We start from the raw sequence: 16971 nt of genomic DNA on the forward strand, positions 1-16971 counted from the left end.
AACTCAGGCAATTTGAGAGGGTGAAATTTCAAACTGTTATGAGAGATTTTAAAAGTCTCATTAAAACATACAGAATAAATTCCTTTGAGTGCCATAGAATGAATCCACCAAATAATAATTATTATTTCATCAAATATTTTGCCTTTTTGTAGTGCTTTTTGTTCCAAGAACTCAAAGAATGTTACTAACATTAGGTAATGAGTTAAATCATGCTACACCCTGGGCAACTAATTTAGTACCTACCTCATCAGGGTGTTGTGAGAAATAATTAGTTTGTAAAATGCTTTGAAGGTTAAAATGCTATATAAATATTAAGTGTTATGATTACTTTATTCTAATATTAGGCATTTAGGGATTATTATATCCATTTTGCTGATGGGGAAAATGAAGCACAGAGAGAGGTTAAGCAAAAGGAGCAGGTTGACTCAGAGAGGTAACTGTATGTGTAGAGCAATTGCAGCTGTGCCTAGCAGGTACACAGCGGGAGAAAGCTGAATATTGCTCAGGAAAGAAAGGAGAACATTGATATTTGATTAAAAAGGGTTAGTTGAAGTCTTACTGTACTGAAACCTGAAATATCCAAATCTGATACCATACTGACTGGGGAGAATATCACTTATGATGTGTCTTCCAGTCCTGTAAATATGTGACACATCAACCATTTCAAACACTATCTTCATTTCTTCTCTGCCAAAACTCTTAATCACACGTAGGCTGTATAGTCCTTCAAAGACACCATAAATCCCTATTCTTTAAACTTTAGTTTTTCCAAAATACAACTGCTCAGATCCCCACCTGTTGCTGGAAAAATCCACCATCTTCTTCTTCAACATGAAGTCCTAAAAGCACTACATGAAAACTGAGTCATCATCTGCAATTCTGATCCATGCCCTTCATGGCTGGTAAAACAGAGTCAAAAAAGTATCTGTGACCCTTACTAATGGAGATAGTCAGCACTTCCTTTGTAGAGGAAAAGCTACCACCCATGCTATAGTAAGCTATAATCCATCCATTCTTAAGGAACCATTGTTCATTGCAGTTCACTTCCCAAATAACCACCTGATATCTAAATCCCTTTTTTAGCCAGATGATTGAGAAGCTTGCAAAGAACTATGTACATTCCACCTACCAATATCCTGCATACCCCTCAAATCAAGTTTCAGACTGAACACAGAACAGATACAGTGGTGATCACACTGGTTGATGATCTCTTGTCTGTGGACAAGGGCTGTGTAACAGTGGCCGTGCTGCTGGATCTCTCCAGGATATTTGTTATTGTCAGTCATGAAATGCTGCTGTATCATCTCAGAGACGTGGTAGGGGTTTCCTCCCACAGGGGACTGCTCCTTTGCCTTCAGAGCCTGTACCACCATTCTTCCACATGTAATGAGACCAGGACCCTCAACTGTCCTGAATTCGCAGCATGTTCTGCATTTGCCTAATGTGATCCCTGCTTTTGTGACCTTCAGGCTTGACTACTGCAATACGCTATACCCAAGAATGAAACTTATGACTTAAACAGAAACAAAAGAAAACACCTCCAAGAAATTCAAAATGCATGATTGAGTTTACTTGACAATGAATACTGTCCAGAGCACGGGTTTCAGTCCTTATCTTCCAAATCCTCCAAGGGCCTACCCTAAACTACCTTGAGGGCCTCTTCATGCTCAAAGATCATGATCTCCCATGACAGTTCCATTGTTGCAGGATAGATAACTCATCCTTGAGAGGAAATAAAGTTTTCTCATCAACTGCCCACAACAGCAACTCAGTCCCAGAGGATATATTAGACATATCTTACAGTCTCATTAGACAAATATAAAACCCATATCTTTGATTAAGCTTTCTCATAAAAACAGAACAAACACAAAAACCCATGCTAACCTGGGGTGAGGGTAGGTGGGGTGGAGCAGAGAGAAAGAAATCCTTTATTATGTTTACCTGTAGAATTTGTATATGCTTAAATAGAAATGCAATTCAAGGCTCTAGCTCTAATCTAGTACGGTGACATTCACTTCCAATAACTACTAATAATAGGATAAAACATTTACAAAAATCCATTTTCCATGTCCCAAACCATTTTATATGCCTCTGAATTGCAACTGTTAAAAGAATAAAATGGATAAAAGAATGAAGACATACTTTAACTTTTTTCATTTGGAATTCTTCACCCTACGTTCCCATAAATTTGCTGACAAATGCTGTTTTTATATGTGTTGTCTTATCTCTTGAGTTGTTTTCTAATAGTAAGCATTTTTAAGCAATGAATTATGTATTGAGGTGGTTATTGTGACTTTTACTCTCTCATTTGAGGATTTAATACAAATTTATAAACTTGTTTTTTCTCCCTCTGTCTTTCCTTCTGTGATTTGTGTGTAATATACATTGTCATATTAATTCTGTTTTAGGCAGATGCTCTCTATGTTATGGAACATTTCTTAAAGCATTCATGAAAAAAGTAAATACAGTCTCCCAGTCCCTCTCCCTCCAGAAAAAAGGTTCACAAAGCTCTCCATCCTGAGAAAAAGGCTGGATGTGTTAACTTAATTGGTATTACTTGTGTGTATAACACTAACATGAACAGATGCACAAAACCCCTCATACAGAGGTTTCTCAAGCTTTTAGATAATATGGGCCATGTCTTAATGGAGAGATTGACTCACGGACCACTGTTCCTCCCATTCACAGCAGTCGCCTACCCTTCCATTCATGGTCACATAACACCCTTGTCACAACTGCAGTAATTGCCTACATGGAAAAACAATATTTGAAAATATGAAATATATTTTTAGCTTCCTTTTAATGTGATTTACCAGCTGGAAACAAGGAAAGCCTGCACCAGGTCACCAGCCTGTTCTGCACAGACCAGCAGTCGAAGACTGAGAATTGTTGCTCTAAGAGCTTGCAAGATTTCAGGTAATACATTACATGGGATCCACATATACATAGTTTCCCCAAAGCTAGGAAACAAGTTAAAACACCATTTCTTCAAATACATTTATGCTGGATAAGGTGAACGAAGCATAACTTCATTGAATACATTTTTGAAAAATGTCCTCAAAACCTAGTCTTGTGAATTGTTTTATAGATAGATAGATAGATATAGATACATATATATATTTAAAAAACAATTCACAAGACTAGGTTTTGAGGGCACTCTATCTATCTATCTATCTATGTATCTAGTTTTAACAGAGATATACCCAATTTACACTGGCTGGCATGATAGTTTTTGCAGAAACCATGTTTAAAAATGGTTGGCTGACACAGGAAACTAGTGTACAGAATTCAAAGCTTTGGTGATGTAAACTTGTACAAAGTATTAAAATCAATGTATGTATAAAATCAATTTTTAAATTTGTATTGCATCATTGTCTAGATGCCCCAATCAGGAATTGGGGTCCTATTGTGCTAGGACTGTACATACATATAATGGAAAGACAGGATCTACTGAACTGAACAAAGGCCAAGAGTACATCCATATCTGAATAAGCTATGGAGTTTGATGGTTCTAAAAAGTAGCATGACATTTCTTGCAAGCTATTTAATTATATCTTAAAATGGATAACTTTATGGCTAATGTTACTCTCTACATGTTGTGCATATTCTTTAGTTCCTGTTCCTCTCTGATGGAAGTTTGATTATACTTTAGTTCTAATCATATGAACACAATAGCAGGTGTACACATAATCTCAATTCTAGAAATTGCTTTATATTCTGGAGATGAGGCCTAATTTGAGCATTTGCTACACGTGCCATCTATTTCATGAGCAACTGGTTTGTGACTATGTGTACCAGTGCCCTCTACTGGACGTTTTATGTTTTTGTCTTTTGCTTTTTAATATTTCTTTTTCTTTCCACAACTAAGATTTATACACAACAGAACCTATTCCAAAAGCAGCATGTTGTGCCAAATCTGAATTTGGTCCACCATGAATCATAAGATGATAATATAAACAATACATCCAAAGAAACTCTTATGTGTAAGATAATAAAATTACAAAGTAGATGAACAAGAAATATTAATCATAAACTACAAAAAATGGGAAACAGAAAGAAAACCCAATGAACAAATGTCCCATAAATTCTTCATTTTTATCAGTCAACTGAAAGGAATCCCACTGGCTAGACCCAGGTCAACCTCCATCAGTTCCTTCTACTCTCTTTTCTCTGATTCTAACTCATCAGGAAGTTGGCATCAGTTTGGCCCCATCTACAGTGGTATTTTACATTTTATAGAAATCATATTTAAATTGTATTTAAAGTAAACAAGCAAAATATTTTAACGTGGTTTAGCCAACCAGCCTGGGAAGGGGCAACCTATTTTAAAACTCTATTTGAAAACATGATCTAGCATAGCATAGACTGTATTCTAGAGAGCTAGGCTTAGATCTCCAGGCCCACATTCTCCCCTGATTTCAGGCTGCTTTGCAAAGCTGACTCCAGGAGAATCAGTGAATGGTGGCACAGAGCTGGTATAAGCACTTCTTCACTCCCGCTGTAGCTGGGGCATTTCTGCGCTAGTTGCTGTGATGACCCTTTGCAAGCAGCATAAACTTATGACAAGAGACTGGACTGCTGCACAGACATCCCCAGAATGAGAGTGTGGCTTAATGTCACCTTAACACTCTTTTTTCCCGAGTTGTGCTGTGCGTTCCTCAGTTGTAGCCAAGAATCTATTTTTAAAAATGTCTTTGTCAGCTCCATCCACAGTAGCTTAGACAAACTGTATTTCAACTGAGTTGGTCTGAAACAGGCCAAACTGGTCAAACAATATGGTTCCTCATCCAGATGGAGCCTAAAGGGTGGCTACAAATCTGAAACATGGATCTCGACTCTTCCCTTCTGCTGGGAATGAGAAGGTCACTCATCTTACTGTCTCTCTTGCTATACCTTACTTTAAAAGTTTATTTGCACTAGGAAAGCAACCCATTACCAACAATCTAAGGCCTGATCATAGATTTACCCACACAGATTTACCCACATGTTTAACTTTACACTTGTGAGTATTCCCATTGAGCTCACTGGAACCACTCATATGCTTAAACCCATCCATAACTCTTGGCAAGATCAGGGTCACTGTCAATAATGGGTCCTCCTGAACCAATGTTGCAAATGGTTTGACTGCTAGTATAGACAGGACAGATCTGTTTTCAGCATCATTACAAAAACTGACAGATACTTTCAGAACCAAGTGTCCCTACTATATGAGCACATAAACCATTTTCAGTACTAGTTCACAGTGACCTACTGATAAACATTGTCAGCAACTATCACTTTCCTAATGCAGAGGGAGTTTTAGTAGCCGCTGCCATTACCTTGTTTTGAATGATAATGGCGTGTGTTAATGACTTTCTCAAAAGCAATACATTCTGATTCATGAGGGGACAGAGGATGGGGCATTCTTAAACAGCAATTCCCAAATGTGGTCCTCTGAGCACTGTTGCTCTGAGGAGCTTTCACCGGCTGGTAACATAGTTGCTCTTGTCCTTGTTTCCAACTGCCCGTACATGAATTCAGGTCCTTCAGTGCAAAAGAGTGGAAATCTGTAATACTTCCAGATGCCTGGCATAAAGACAGCAAAAAAAAGTACACAAATATTTTCCGAACAAAAACAGGGAATTTAAGGCCATGTCTACACTACCAATTTGTGTCAACAAAAGTGATGTCGACACCCATAAGTCGACATAATAAAAATCACAATTTCATGTTCACACTTGCTCCCTCTGTCGGCAGACCGCATCCACAGTGGGGGCACCATCATCGACAGTGTGAGCAATGTACAGTGGGTACCTATCCCACAGTCCTTCCGTCGCTAGGTGTTATGGGATGATGGAGCAGATCGTGGTGTATCTGGGGATAGTGCTAAATGTCCCATGATGCATTGCTTTCTGTCCCAGCACTCCATGGGCTTCTGGCTTTCTTTTGCAGTGTTTTTTCAACAGCCCTTCTTTGCTGTGAACCCCGGCATCTTTGTGAGAAGGGATGGATCCCACACTGCTCTCCTATGCTCTGTTAACTGTCATGAAGACATCATGGATGGCAGTGCAGTTAATCGTGAAGTTCCTACCGAAGAAGACTCGCAGGTACCTGACCTGCTGCGTGATATGGATAGGAGCAACTTTAGATTGCTTTTGGCATTCACAGAGCAAGTGCATAGGGTAGGCCATCGCTTTTGGGCTTGTGAAACAAGCACTGAATGGTGGTATTGTATCGTCATGCAGATGTGGGATGACGAGCCGTGGCTACAGAACTTTCGGATGCGGAAAGCCACCTTCCTCGAACTGTGCGCGGAGCTGGCTCCAGACCTGCAGTGCAAGGACACCAGAATGAGAACTGCCCTCTCGGGAGAGAAGCGTGTGGCAATTGCTGTGTGGAAGCTGGCAACTCCAGACTGCTACCAGTCAGTCACAAATCAATTTGGAGTGGGGAAGTCGACTCTTGGGGATGCGTTAATGCAAGTGTGCAGGGCAATAAATCGCATCCTGCTACGAAGGACTGTGACTCTGGGAAATGTGCGTGAAATAGTGGACGGCTTTGCAGAAATGGGTTTCCCTAACTGTGGAGGGGTGATAGATGGCACACATATTCCAATTTTGGCACCAGACCACCTTGCGACGGAGTGCATTACTAGGAAGGGGTACTTCTCCATAGTGTTGCAGGCACTTGTGGATCACCGTGGGTGTTTCACGGACATCAACGCGGTGTGGTCTGGGAAGGTGCATGACGCACGCATGTTCAGGAACACCAGCCTGTACAGAAAGCTGCAAGCGGGGATTTTCTTTCCTAACCAGAAGATTACAGTGGGGGGTGTTGAAATGCCCATAGTGATCCTGGGGGATCCTGCGTACCTCTTACAGCCGTGGCTCATGAAACCTTACATGGGACACCTGGACATCTTGAAGAGAAAAAAATAAAGATGATTTACCATTATAAAAATTTGCTTTTATTGCACAAGAAATTAATTTCGTCCTCCGGGTTAGGTCCACTTTCCGCCACCTCCATGCCCTATGAAGTATCCATGGGGCTCTGGGTGATGGAGGTGGGGTCACCACCAAGGATAGCGTCCAGCTCCTTATAGAACTGGCAGGTCTTAAGTGAAGCACCTGACGGACCGTTTGCCTCCCTTGTATTATGGTACACCTGCTTCAGCTCCTTTATCTTCGCTCTGCACTGCAGCGTGTCCTGATCATACCCTTTTCATACAAGCTTTACAAAATTAAAGCGATGAAATGAAGCATGGTGTCTACACTTGCACTTTGTCAACAAAAATGTAGAGGAAAAAGACATAACTCTCTCATAAGGGTGGATGTATTTTGTCTCCAAAACTGGGCATTTTCCTCAATAAAAGTTGCCTCACTGTTTGGATCGACAAACGGCAGTTTTGGCAACAAAGTGGAGATAAGGCCTTTGTGATGGTAAATGGGAAAAAGGTGATTCCTATAATCAGGAATGGGAAGGCTGCCAATGAGATACTTCTTGTATTACAAAGTGGGTCATGCCATTACAATGTTTGACAACCCCTGCTCTGAACGCAATGCAGCAATTCCTCTGGAGTTTTAGCATATGGCATCTTTGGGTATGTCTACACTACGGGATTAATCCGAATTTATATAATTCTAATTTGGAAAACAGGTTGTATAAATTCGAATGTATGCAACCACACTAAGCACATTAATTCGGCGGTGTGCGTCCATGTACTGGGGCTAGCGTCAATTTCTGGAGCGTTGCACTGTGGGTAGCTATCCCATAGCTATCCCATAGTTCCCGCAGTCTCCTCCGCCCATTGGAATTCTGGATTGAGATCCCAATGCCTGATGGGGCCAAAAACATTGTCGCGGGTGGTTCTGGGTATATCCTCCCCCCTCTCCAGGAAGCAACGGCAGACAACCGTTTCGCGCCTTTTTCCTGGGTGAACAGTGCAAACGCCATACCACAGCAAGCATGGAGCCCGCTCAGCTCAAGACAGCAGTCATGAACATTGTAAATACCTCGCGCCTTATAGTGCAGTTTATGCTGAACAAGAACCTGGAAAACCTGGCGGCGAGGAGCAGGCTACGGCAGCGCGGCGAGGAGAGTGATGAGGATATGGACATGGAATTCTATCAAACCGCGGGACCCGGTGCTTTGGAGATCATGCTGTTAATGGGGCAGGTTATAGCCGTGGAACGCCGATTCTGGGCCTGGGAAACAAGCACAGACTGGTGGGACCGCATAGTGTTGCAGGTGTGGGACGATTCCCAGTGGCTGCGAAACTTTCGCATGCGTAAGGGCACTTTCTTGGAACTTTGTGACTTGCTTTCCCCTGTCCTGAAGCGCCAGAATATCAAGATGAGAGCAGCCCTCACAGTTGAGAAGCGAGTGGCAATAGCCCCGTGGAAACTTGCAACGCCAGACAGCTACTGGTCAGTCGGGAATCAATTTGGAGTGGGCAAATCTACTGTGGGGGCTGCTGTGATGCAAGTAGCCAAAGCAATCACTGAGGTGCTGCTATGAAAGCTAGTGACTCTGGGAGATGTGCAGGTCATAGTGGATGGCTCTGCTGCAATGGGATTCCCTAACTGTGGTGGGGCGATAGATGGAACCCATATCCCTATCTTGGCACCGGAGCACCAGGGTACCCAGTACATAAACCGCAAGGGGTACTTTTCAATGGTGCTGACTTGCACAGTTTTTGCTGTCTCAAGGGGTTGTTGTATTAGTGGGAAGAGTAGCAGCCTTTCATTTTTTGGAAGATAATCTTGATTTGGTAACAAACACTTTATGCTTAATTGTGCATGCAGTCTAATTCATGCTGCTGCCTGTGTTAACACTACACACAACAGGAGAAATCCAGGCACTGGGGATATGGGAGCGGGGTTACCTAGGGCACACTGAGGTGAACTCTGATGACTGCCACTATGCTGAATGTTAACACCCGCTCCAGGGGCTGGGGGAAGGCCGGGGCAGGGGGATGGAGGCAATCGGGGGCTCGAAGGGGCGGCTGCCCCGCTCGGGAAGCCGTTAGTTAGCGCCTCGCTCGAGGGGCCCGAGCCCAGCGCTGAAGGGGCCGCGCGCGCGGGCGGCGGTTGGCGGCCGTTCCCCGCCGGGCTGAGCTCCTCGGCCGGCCCTGCCTGCCCCGACGCCGCGTCTCCCCTGGGCCATGACCCGGGACAGCCCGGGCGGGGGCCCGCCCCCGGGGGGCCGGCTGTCTCCCCGCAAGGCCCCGGCGCCGCCCGCCGGCAGCCAGGCCCAGCACGACGAGCACAAGCGGGAGCTGGAGGCGCTGCGGGCCGAGCTGGACGGGGAGCGGCTGCGCTCGCAGGAGAGCCGACGCCGCTTCGCCGCCGAGGCCCGCGAGCTGCGGGAGGCGGCCGAGCGCGACCGCCAGCTGCTGGCCGACCAGCTCCGCTCCAAGTGGGAGCAGCAGCGGGCCCGGGAGCTGCACCAGCTGCGGGAGCTGAGCCTGCGGGAGCGGGAGGCCGAGATCCGCCAGCTCATCCGCTGGAAGGACGCCGAGCTGCGCCAGGCCCAGGAGCTGCTCCAGCGGGAGCGGGACGCCGCCGTGCGGCAGGCCCGGGACCTGCAGCGGCAGCTGGCCGAGGAGCTGGTGAGCCGGGGCTACAGCAGCACCCGGGGCTGCCCCGCGGGGCTGAGCAGCGAATGCCGCGGCAAGCTGCAGGAGGTGCTGGGCAAGCTGCGCTGGGAGACCGATGGCGACCAGGCCGCCCGCATCCGCCACCTCAGGGCCGAGCTGGAGCTGGAGCGGAGCCTCTTCCTCAAGTACATCCTGGAGCGGTTCGAGGGCGAGCAGCAGCCCGCCGGCTGCCCGCACAGGGCCAGGCACGGCCCGCAGCCCCGCCTCAGCAGGAGCCTCCTGGAAGGGCCGAGGCCCCGCTCCTTGGAAAGCCTCATCGCCGCCGCCTCCCCGGATGGGGGAGCCGCCAGGTCTCGCTCGCTGGACAGCAGCCTAGCCAAGCCCGAGTCTTCGCAGGCAGGGCACCAGGCCCCGCTGGAGGGGAGCCCCCCGCAGAGCCCCTGCCAGGGACAGCCGGCCCAAAAGGCCTTAGAAGAAGATGCCCACCCGCAGGAAGGAGCTGCCAAGGAGCTCCTCCTGAAGCCCACCAGTAAGGAGGGTCCCCTGGAGTGCTTGGACTCGCCTCCTGAAGGGAAGATGGGCAGCTGGGGGTCTGCAGGAGAGGGTGGCACCCAGGCAGTGGGGCAGCCGCAGGAGTGGCTCTCTGGCAGCAGTTACAGCCAGCTGGTGACACAGAACACCGACCTGCTAAGTGCCCTGGAGGATCTAGAGCGGCGATGCACGGCCCTTAAGGAAGAGAACGGCCTTCTGAGGAGGAGCAGCTTCCCCGAGATGCAGGAGAAGGTGAAGCGGCTCAAGAGGAAAAATGCAGATCTGGCCATCATTGCCAAGCGATTGGAGGAGAGAGCCAGGAAACTCCAGGAGTCCAACCTCAAGGTGGTCAATGCTCCAATACCCCTATCCCTCAAAAGCTCCAATGTGGAACTGTGCAAGAAAGCATTTGCCCGGCAGCGGGCTAAAGACCTGAGCGAACAAGCTAGCATCCTTCTGGCCAAAGACAAACAGATAGAAGCCTTGCAGAGAGAGTGTTGGGAGCTGCAGGCCAAATTGGCCACAGGCAAGGAGGGCTCATGCTGGCTCCATTTAAGTGACTTTGATCGTTTGTTGCGGGAGTCTCAGAAAGAAGTGTTACGATTACAGAGACAGATCACGCTGAAGAACCTGAAAGAGTCTCTACAGTCCTCCAAAATGGGTCCAGACAGTTCTTCTCCAGCTGCTACCATGTGCCTAATACAGGAAACACTTGCACCAAACATTGATGCAAGCTTAGATGGTTCATCTTTGCCAAAACAGACACCACCAGGATCAATCACTTTGCCAAAGGATATTAAGCCAGTAGCACTACCTCTGGGAAATATGTCTGAGGAACATGAAAACATCCCTTTAAAAACAGACCCAGACAGCAAAAATCAGATACAGCATTTGGAAGTAGAGCTTAGTAAGAAATTTAAGCAGTGTGAAACCCTTGAACAAGAAATGGAGAAAAGGCAGAAAAAATGTGAAGAGTTGGAAATGCAGCTTCAGGAGGTGCTGACTAAAAATGCCAGAATGACTGAGGAAAATGCTCAACTCAGTGGGAAAACTAAATGGACAGAAAAGGTTGAATCTGAAAATGCTGACCTGAAGGTAAAATTAATGGGAGTGACAGAGGAGTGGAATTCTGCTGTCCAGTTGACTAAAGGACTTCAAACCAAGGTGGACAATTTAGAGCATGTACTGAAGGACATGAAAGAAATGGCAAAGAGAAGGCAACAGCTGGAGGTTGACCATGAGGAAACACTGTTAGCACTGCAGAAGAAAGAAGAGGAGGTCAGATATTTGCAGCAGGCCCAGGTAGAAGCAAAAAGGGAACATGAAGAGGTAGTACAGCTATTAGAAGCCCAGGTGAGAGAATTGGAGAATCAGTATCACAGTCAAACTGAACATTTTAATCTTCTGTCTCAGGAACTCGAACAATTACAAATAAAAAATTCTGACCTTGTGACTTCAGACTTGCCACACGCTATGTGCTGTTCCTCAGAAGATTGCCATGTTCCTCAGTGCAGTAAGAATATTAATGATGTAGACTTTGTATCCACTCCTACTGCTTTTAAGAAGCAAAGCAAGAAACTGGAGTTCCAGTCAAACTCCTCAAAATCAGAATCCACACAGTACAGTCCTAAGTCCTGCCCCACTCCAGAGGGGGATAGTGCAAGTGAGATGGATGAATTGGAGACGGACAAATTTTCCCTAATCTTGGAGCCTGAGAGACAAGGTCCTGCAAAACTTCAAGTGTTTTTAGCTCGATACAGCTATGACCCTTTTGATGGTCCTAATAAGAACCCTGAGGCAGAGCTTCCACTGACAGCTGGAGAATACATTTATATCTATGGAGAGATGGATGAGGATGGCTTCTTCGAAGGAGAGCTGATGGATGGCAGAAGAGGGCTGGTTCCCTCTAATTTGATAGAAGAAGTTTCAGATGATGACCTCATGACCTTTGTGCCTCCAAAGACAAGTGACGTCTCTCATACGTCAGATCATGAAATGAGTTTCCTCAGCAGAAGTGCTAGTAGTGGAGAAAAGAGTGATTGCCATGATGAAGAAATCCGTGTCAATCTATTGCCTAATAGATTAGAAGGAGACATGGAAATGCCTGATCATACAGCGGTGCCTTATCCAAGAAATTTGACTATAATCAAACTGTTTGCAAGAAGTGTTGTTATAGGCTGGGAGTCACCACTCATGCCAGCTGGCTGGGGAGATGTGCAGAGCTATAACATATATGTAGATACAGAACTTTGCCAAAATGTGAGTTCTGGTTGTCAGACTCAAGCAGCAATTGAGAATCTGGATTTAAAGATTAAGGCATATCGGATCTCGGTACAAAGTGTGACAGAGAAGGGAAACTCGGATAAGATGCAATGTACCTTCCTTGTAGGGCAAGGTTTCCATATAGCACCAGCACTTCTGAAACTTAGGAGCATCACTGCCACTTCAGCAGAGGTCACCTGGTTACCAAGCAGTAGCAACTACACTCATGCAGTGTACCTTAATGAGAAGGAGTGTGATGTGACAAAGGCAGGGATCTACTGGTACACTTTCCATAACCTGCAACCCAACACTCAATACAATGCAAAAGTGGAAACACAGCCTCAGAAGACAGTATGGGATTTGCCTCAAGAGAAATGGGAGCAGAAATCAGCAATGATTAAGTTCATTACTCCATCAGCGGGACCACCTGATGCTCCACTTGATGTCCAAGTACAGCCTGATCCCTCAGCAGGCATTCTAGTTATCAGCTGGCTACCAGTGACAATTGATGCAGCAGGATCATCCAATGGGGTACGAGTTACTGGTTATGCTGTGTATGTCAATGGACAAAGAGTAACAGAAGTTATATCTCCAACAGCTGGAAGTGCCATAGTAGAACTGTCCCAGTTAGAGATTCTACAAGGGTCTCAGAAGGTTTCTGTGAGAACTGTCTCCCCCAGTGGAGAGTCAGCTGATTCTGTGCCAGCTCTGATTCCCTCAGCCATGTTGAATGTTCCCAGTTGTTGTTCATCATCAAAGTCTATGTCTACCAGCCTGACCTCTGAATTACTCTATGGGGAATTCATAGACTCTCAGCATGTGGAAATCCCTCTGATGCACTGCACATCTTCACCCTCTTCAGAGATGTTCATGGCCAGTCAAGATAACAAATTCACCATTCACTTCACCTCCAACTGCGGAGACTCAGTAGCTTCTCTGCCAGCAAGCATCCCCCCACACCAGCTGTTCTCCTCTCAGAGTTCTTCTTTGATACATGAGCTTGCAATGTGCAACATTGGTGATAACGTAGCAAGAGATAAAGATGATAAATGTTTAAAGTCTTATCAGCAGACAGCAGTCAGTGTGCAACCTTCAGGCCTTGTCTTTCCAACTAGATGGTGTGAAGAATCAGTCAATTCCAGGATGTCAGCATTAAAAGAACTTGCTGAAGACAGCCAGAGAAAGAGGATAAAAAAGCTCTTTGTTTCTAAAAAAGCTGTACTTGAAAATCAAATGGACACTAGCAACATGAAAATGTCTATGATCACCCACTATGTGCACTCTGACGATAAGTCTGTGAAAGATTCAACCACTCAAGATATTGAGGGACATGATGCGAGCTGCTTGAGTTCTGGGCCTCAGCTGTGTTCTAGTCAGCTTGAATTGGAGGACAGTTACAGAGACATAGGTATACCTAATATCTGTGTTCAGGAAGTCCCAGATATTTCCACTGAGAAGAAACAGACGAAAGAATTATCCAAAGAAGTCCCCAGCCTAGGGATGTCTAGAGATGAAATACAGGAAGACCAAACATCAAGAATAGGAAACTGGCAATTGAATCCTGTTGGTGATCACAGCCACAGTTCTGATCTTTCAGATATTTTGGAAGAGGAAGAAGAGGACCTGGATTTAGACACGCAGGAAGAGAATAGAATAAAGGTGTTTGGTAATGATTCCAGGCTGCCGGAGCTTCCAGAGTTTCCCATGCAGTGGGCTCAAAACAGAAAAATGAGCAAGACTTTAAGAATAGGTCAAGCAGGGACATCTTCATTTTCCAAAGCAGGCCCTCTGAGAAGCTTCGTCTCAGAGGAAATAGTTAATGATGATTCAGTAAGGATATTTGTGGCCCTTTTTGACTATGATCCCATATCTATGTCACCTAATCTTGATGCAGCTGAAGAGGAGCTCCCATTTAAAAAGGGGCAGATTCTAAAGGTGGTTGGTGATAAAGATGCTGATGGCTTTTACAGAGGTGAATATGCAGGAAGCGTAGGGTATATTCCCTATAATATGGTGTCTGAAGTGCAGGTGGAGAGTAATGAAATGAAACTGCACCTGTTAAAACAAGGTTCCATTACTGATGAAAAATCTGTGATTAACTTAGTGGAGGTGGATACAAAGAATAACAATAAGTCTCACACAGAACATAGCTGGCAGGATAGCAAGGCTGAACAGCTTACTTCTAAGACAATGGTGGCTGTCTTTGACTACAACCCAAGGGAGAACTCATTAAACGTAGATGTGGAAAGTGAGCTGACATTTAATGCTGGAGACATCATCACAGTATTTGGGTCTGTGGATGATGATGGATTCTACTATGGGGAGTTAAATGGACAGAGAGGCCTTATCCCGTCTCACTTTCTAAAAGCTATCTCTCGGGATGAAGAGTAAAAGAGGATTCATTTAAAAGACAGCTCTGCAGAGAGTTATAGAAGAAGGAAAAGAAGAATCTGATATATCAATTAAAAAAAAGCACAAAATGTAGATGAAAAATTGAATCTTTAGCAAGGTCTAGCATTAAAAACTATCCATGAAAATGCCTCCTACAAAATGTATATTTTTAAGAATTGAACAACTGGACAATTCATATGTACTTGAATCTCTGCTCATATGAGAATAATAGTATGAACTATTTGCAGAAGGCTCCAAATAGATTTTTAGTTGTAAAACAAACTGGGTAACTTTAAATTTGTTACAAAGACCTGTAAGAAAGTTAGAAGTGAATTTTAAATATTTTCCTGTAGGGATTATGAAAAGAGTGCATTGCAGAGATAAAAGTGAATTTCACATACAGTTTAAAACACTGTACGATCTTAATCTTTTTTTCTTTTTAATGGAAGAGATATACATATTTTCTCTATGTTGGTACTTAATGGATCAACTTCTACCACTTTCTACAGTACATACAGTAATGGTGTGGAATGGCTGTTAAAAGCATGCCAGATAGTATTTTTCTTAAGGGGTAGGTGAACTTCGACTACTTTTTAGCATGTCTTCCTCTACACAAATAATTGATTCATTAGCCCACTTCTCTTCTTCTTCATTGAGAGTTGCCGTTCAAAGAGAGGAAGATGTTCCAAATGCGTAGAATGCTACAGTGACTGTGGGCAGAATGTTCCAATAGCTGACACAGAGCAAAACAAAAATATTTAAGGGTAGATACCTACCTAGTACAGTGTCCAAATGATTTCCAGCTCTGAACTGAATATAAACCCTTTTTCATTTTAGATTTTGATTTTAAGGAAGACACTGGTTTCCCTCTAGCCAGTTGCTCCCATTAAAGCTTGTATTTAGGAGAAACGTAACAGCTGCATATGCTTTAATACTGTGGTTTCTTTGTGTGATTTACACTGAAATTTCTCTTTCCCATTTCAGAGTGGGAGGTCTGTAATACCTCAATGTTTGTTGCAAAGAATATGCCCTCTCCTGCTGCCATTGAAGTCAGTAGGAGTTTTTCAGTTGACTTCAAGGAGAGCTGGATTGTGTCCACTGGTTGCACTTCATTGTCTCATATCTCAGGGGTTACTAACATAGGCATTTGTCCTATAAATATGCATTTGTGCCCAGGATCACATAAGGCATGCTCCACATAGGAGTCAATACCAAAAGTGTTCTTGCACAAAGGGCTGTGTTAAATAGCTTTTGCTCATTGCAAGGCTTACATTTGCTGCAGAGAATAGTCATTCCAATGACAGGCTTTAATAGGAAGGATTCTGTTGGGTTAATGTTAGGTTCCCAATCTGGAGATGACTCCATTCAGGCACAGGAGTCCGCTTGCACAAACTTACTCTCAGGAACTGGGTGTCCTTTTGTGCAGTTTGTATTGAAAATGGAGGGGTCGGTTTCTGTCCTTTAACTTATTTAAATATTTTACTTCACTTATTTATGGAGATATTAAACTGTTTTACTTGTTTACTTATTTAAATATTTTATTTGTTTACATATCTAAATACTTGTTTTACTATTGTATGATTCAGACTGACTACAGAAGCCATGAAGAGTGACTCAGAGCTCTTGAAGTAGGATCAAAGCTGTATATGTAGATGAGTTTGAAAACAGGAGAGTTTGCAGATGTTTCCTTATGTGATGTATTCTTTGTGTTATGATGTTACTTGTTAGACCTATGGGAAGTTTCTGTCTTTTATACCAATGTTAATTTCCTTGCATATTTCACTTTAATTGTCTTAAGAAAGCAATTTGTTTAATTTTGAAATTAGAATTTTAAAAGTGATATCCATAGGTGCTGGTGATACATTTTTATTTTTAAAAAATTACTATAATAAAGCTTATTTATTATTTTCTGAGTATTTGCCTCTGTTCTTAATTGACACTTAGAGTGGTATTATGAACTTGCAAAATTTTGATTAAAAGTTCTTTGACTTCTCATGTTTGGTTTTCCCATTTCATTCTGTGTCTAAACAATACACCAATCACTTTGAAGCCTAATGAATTTTCAGATTTAAGGCCCTGATTTTGGGTTGTGGCAGACTTGACCTTGGTTTATCCCTAACGGTAGAGATGGTATCTTTATGAACCTTTGCACCTCCTGGATTCTGGGCAGCTGGGGGCTGGTTTTGTCCCAGAGACAAGTAATTGCCCAG

At 44.1% G+C, this 16971-nt stretch overlaps 1 protein-coding gene across 1 annotated transcript; it reads left to right on the forward strand.

Annotated features, from left to right (window-relative positions):
- The first annotated feature begins 9142 nt into the window (after window positions 1-9142).
- On the forward strand, window positions 9143-16677 carry RIMBP3C (RIMS binding protein 3C). Its single transcript, XM_034791445.1, has one exon. It carries the CDS (start codon window positions 9143-9145, stop codon window positions 14759-14761), a length of 5619 nt encoding a protein of 1872 aa, XP_034647336.1. The 3' UTR covers window positions 14762-16677.
- The last annotated feature ends 294 nt before the right edge of the window (window positions 16678-16971 follow it).

Source organism: Trachemys scripta, chromosome 15 (genome assembly GCF_013100865.1).
Source record: "Trachemys scripta elegans isolate TJP31775 chromosome 15, CAS_Tse_1.0, whole genome shotgun sequence".
In the NCBI taxonomy this organism is placed as follows: Eukaryota; Metazoa; Chordata; order Testudines; family Emydidae; genus Trachemys; species Trachemys scripta.

What these genes read in the sequence shown, in the direction of transcription:
- RIMBP3C (XM_034791445.1), top strand. Translation starts at nt 9,143, where the DNA reads ATGACCCGGGACAGCCCGGGCGGGGGCCCGCCCCCGGGGGGCCGGCTG.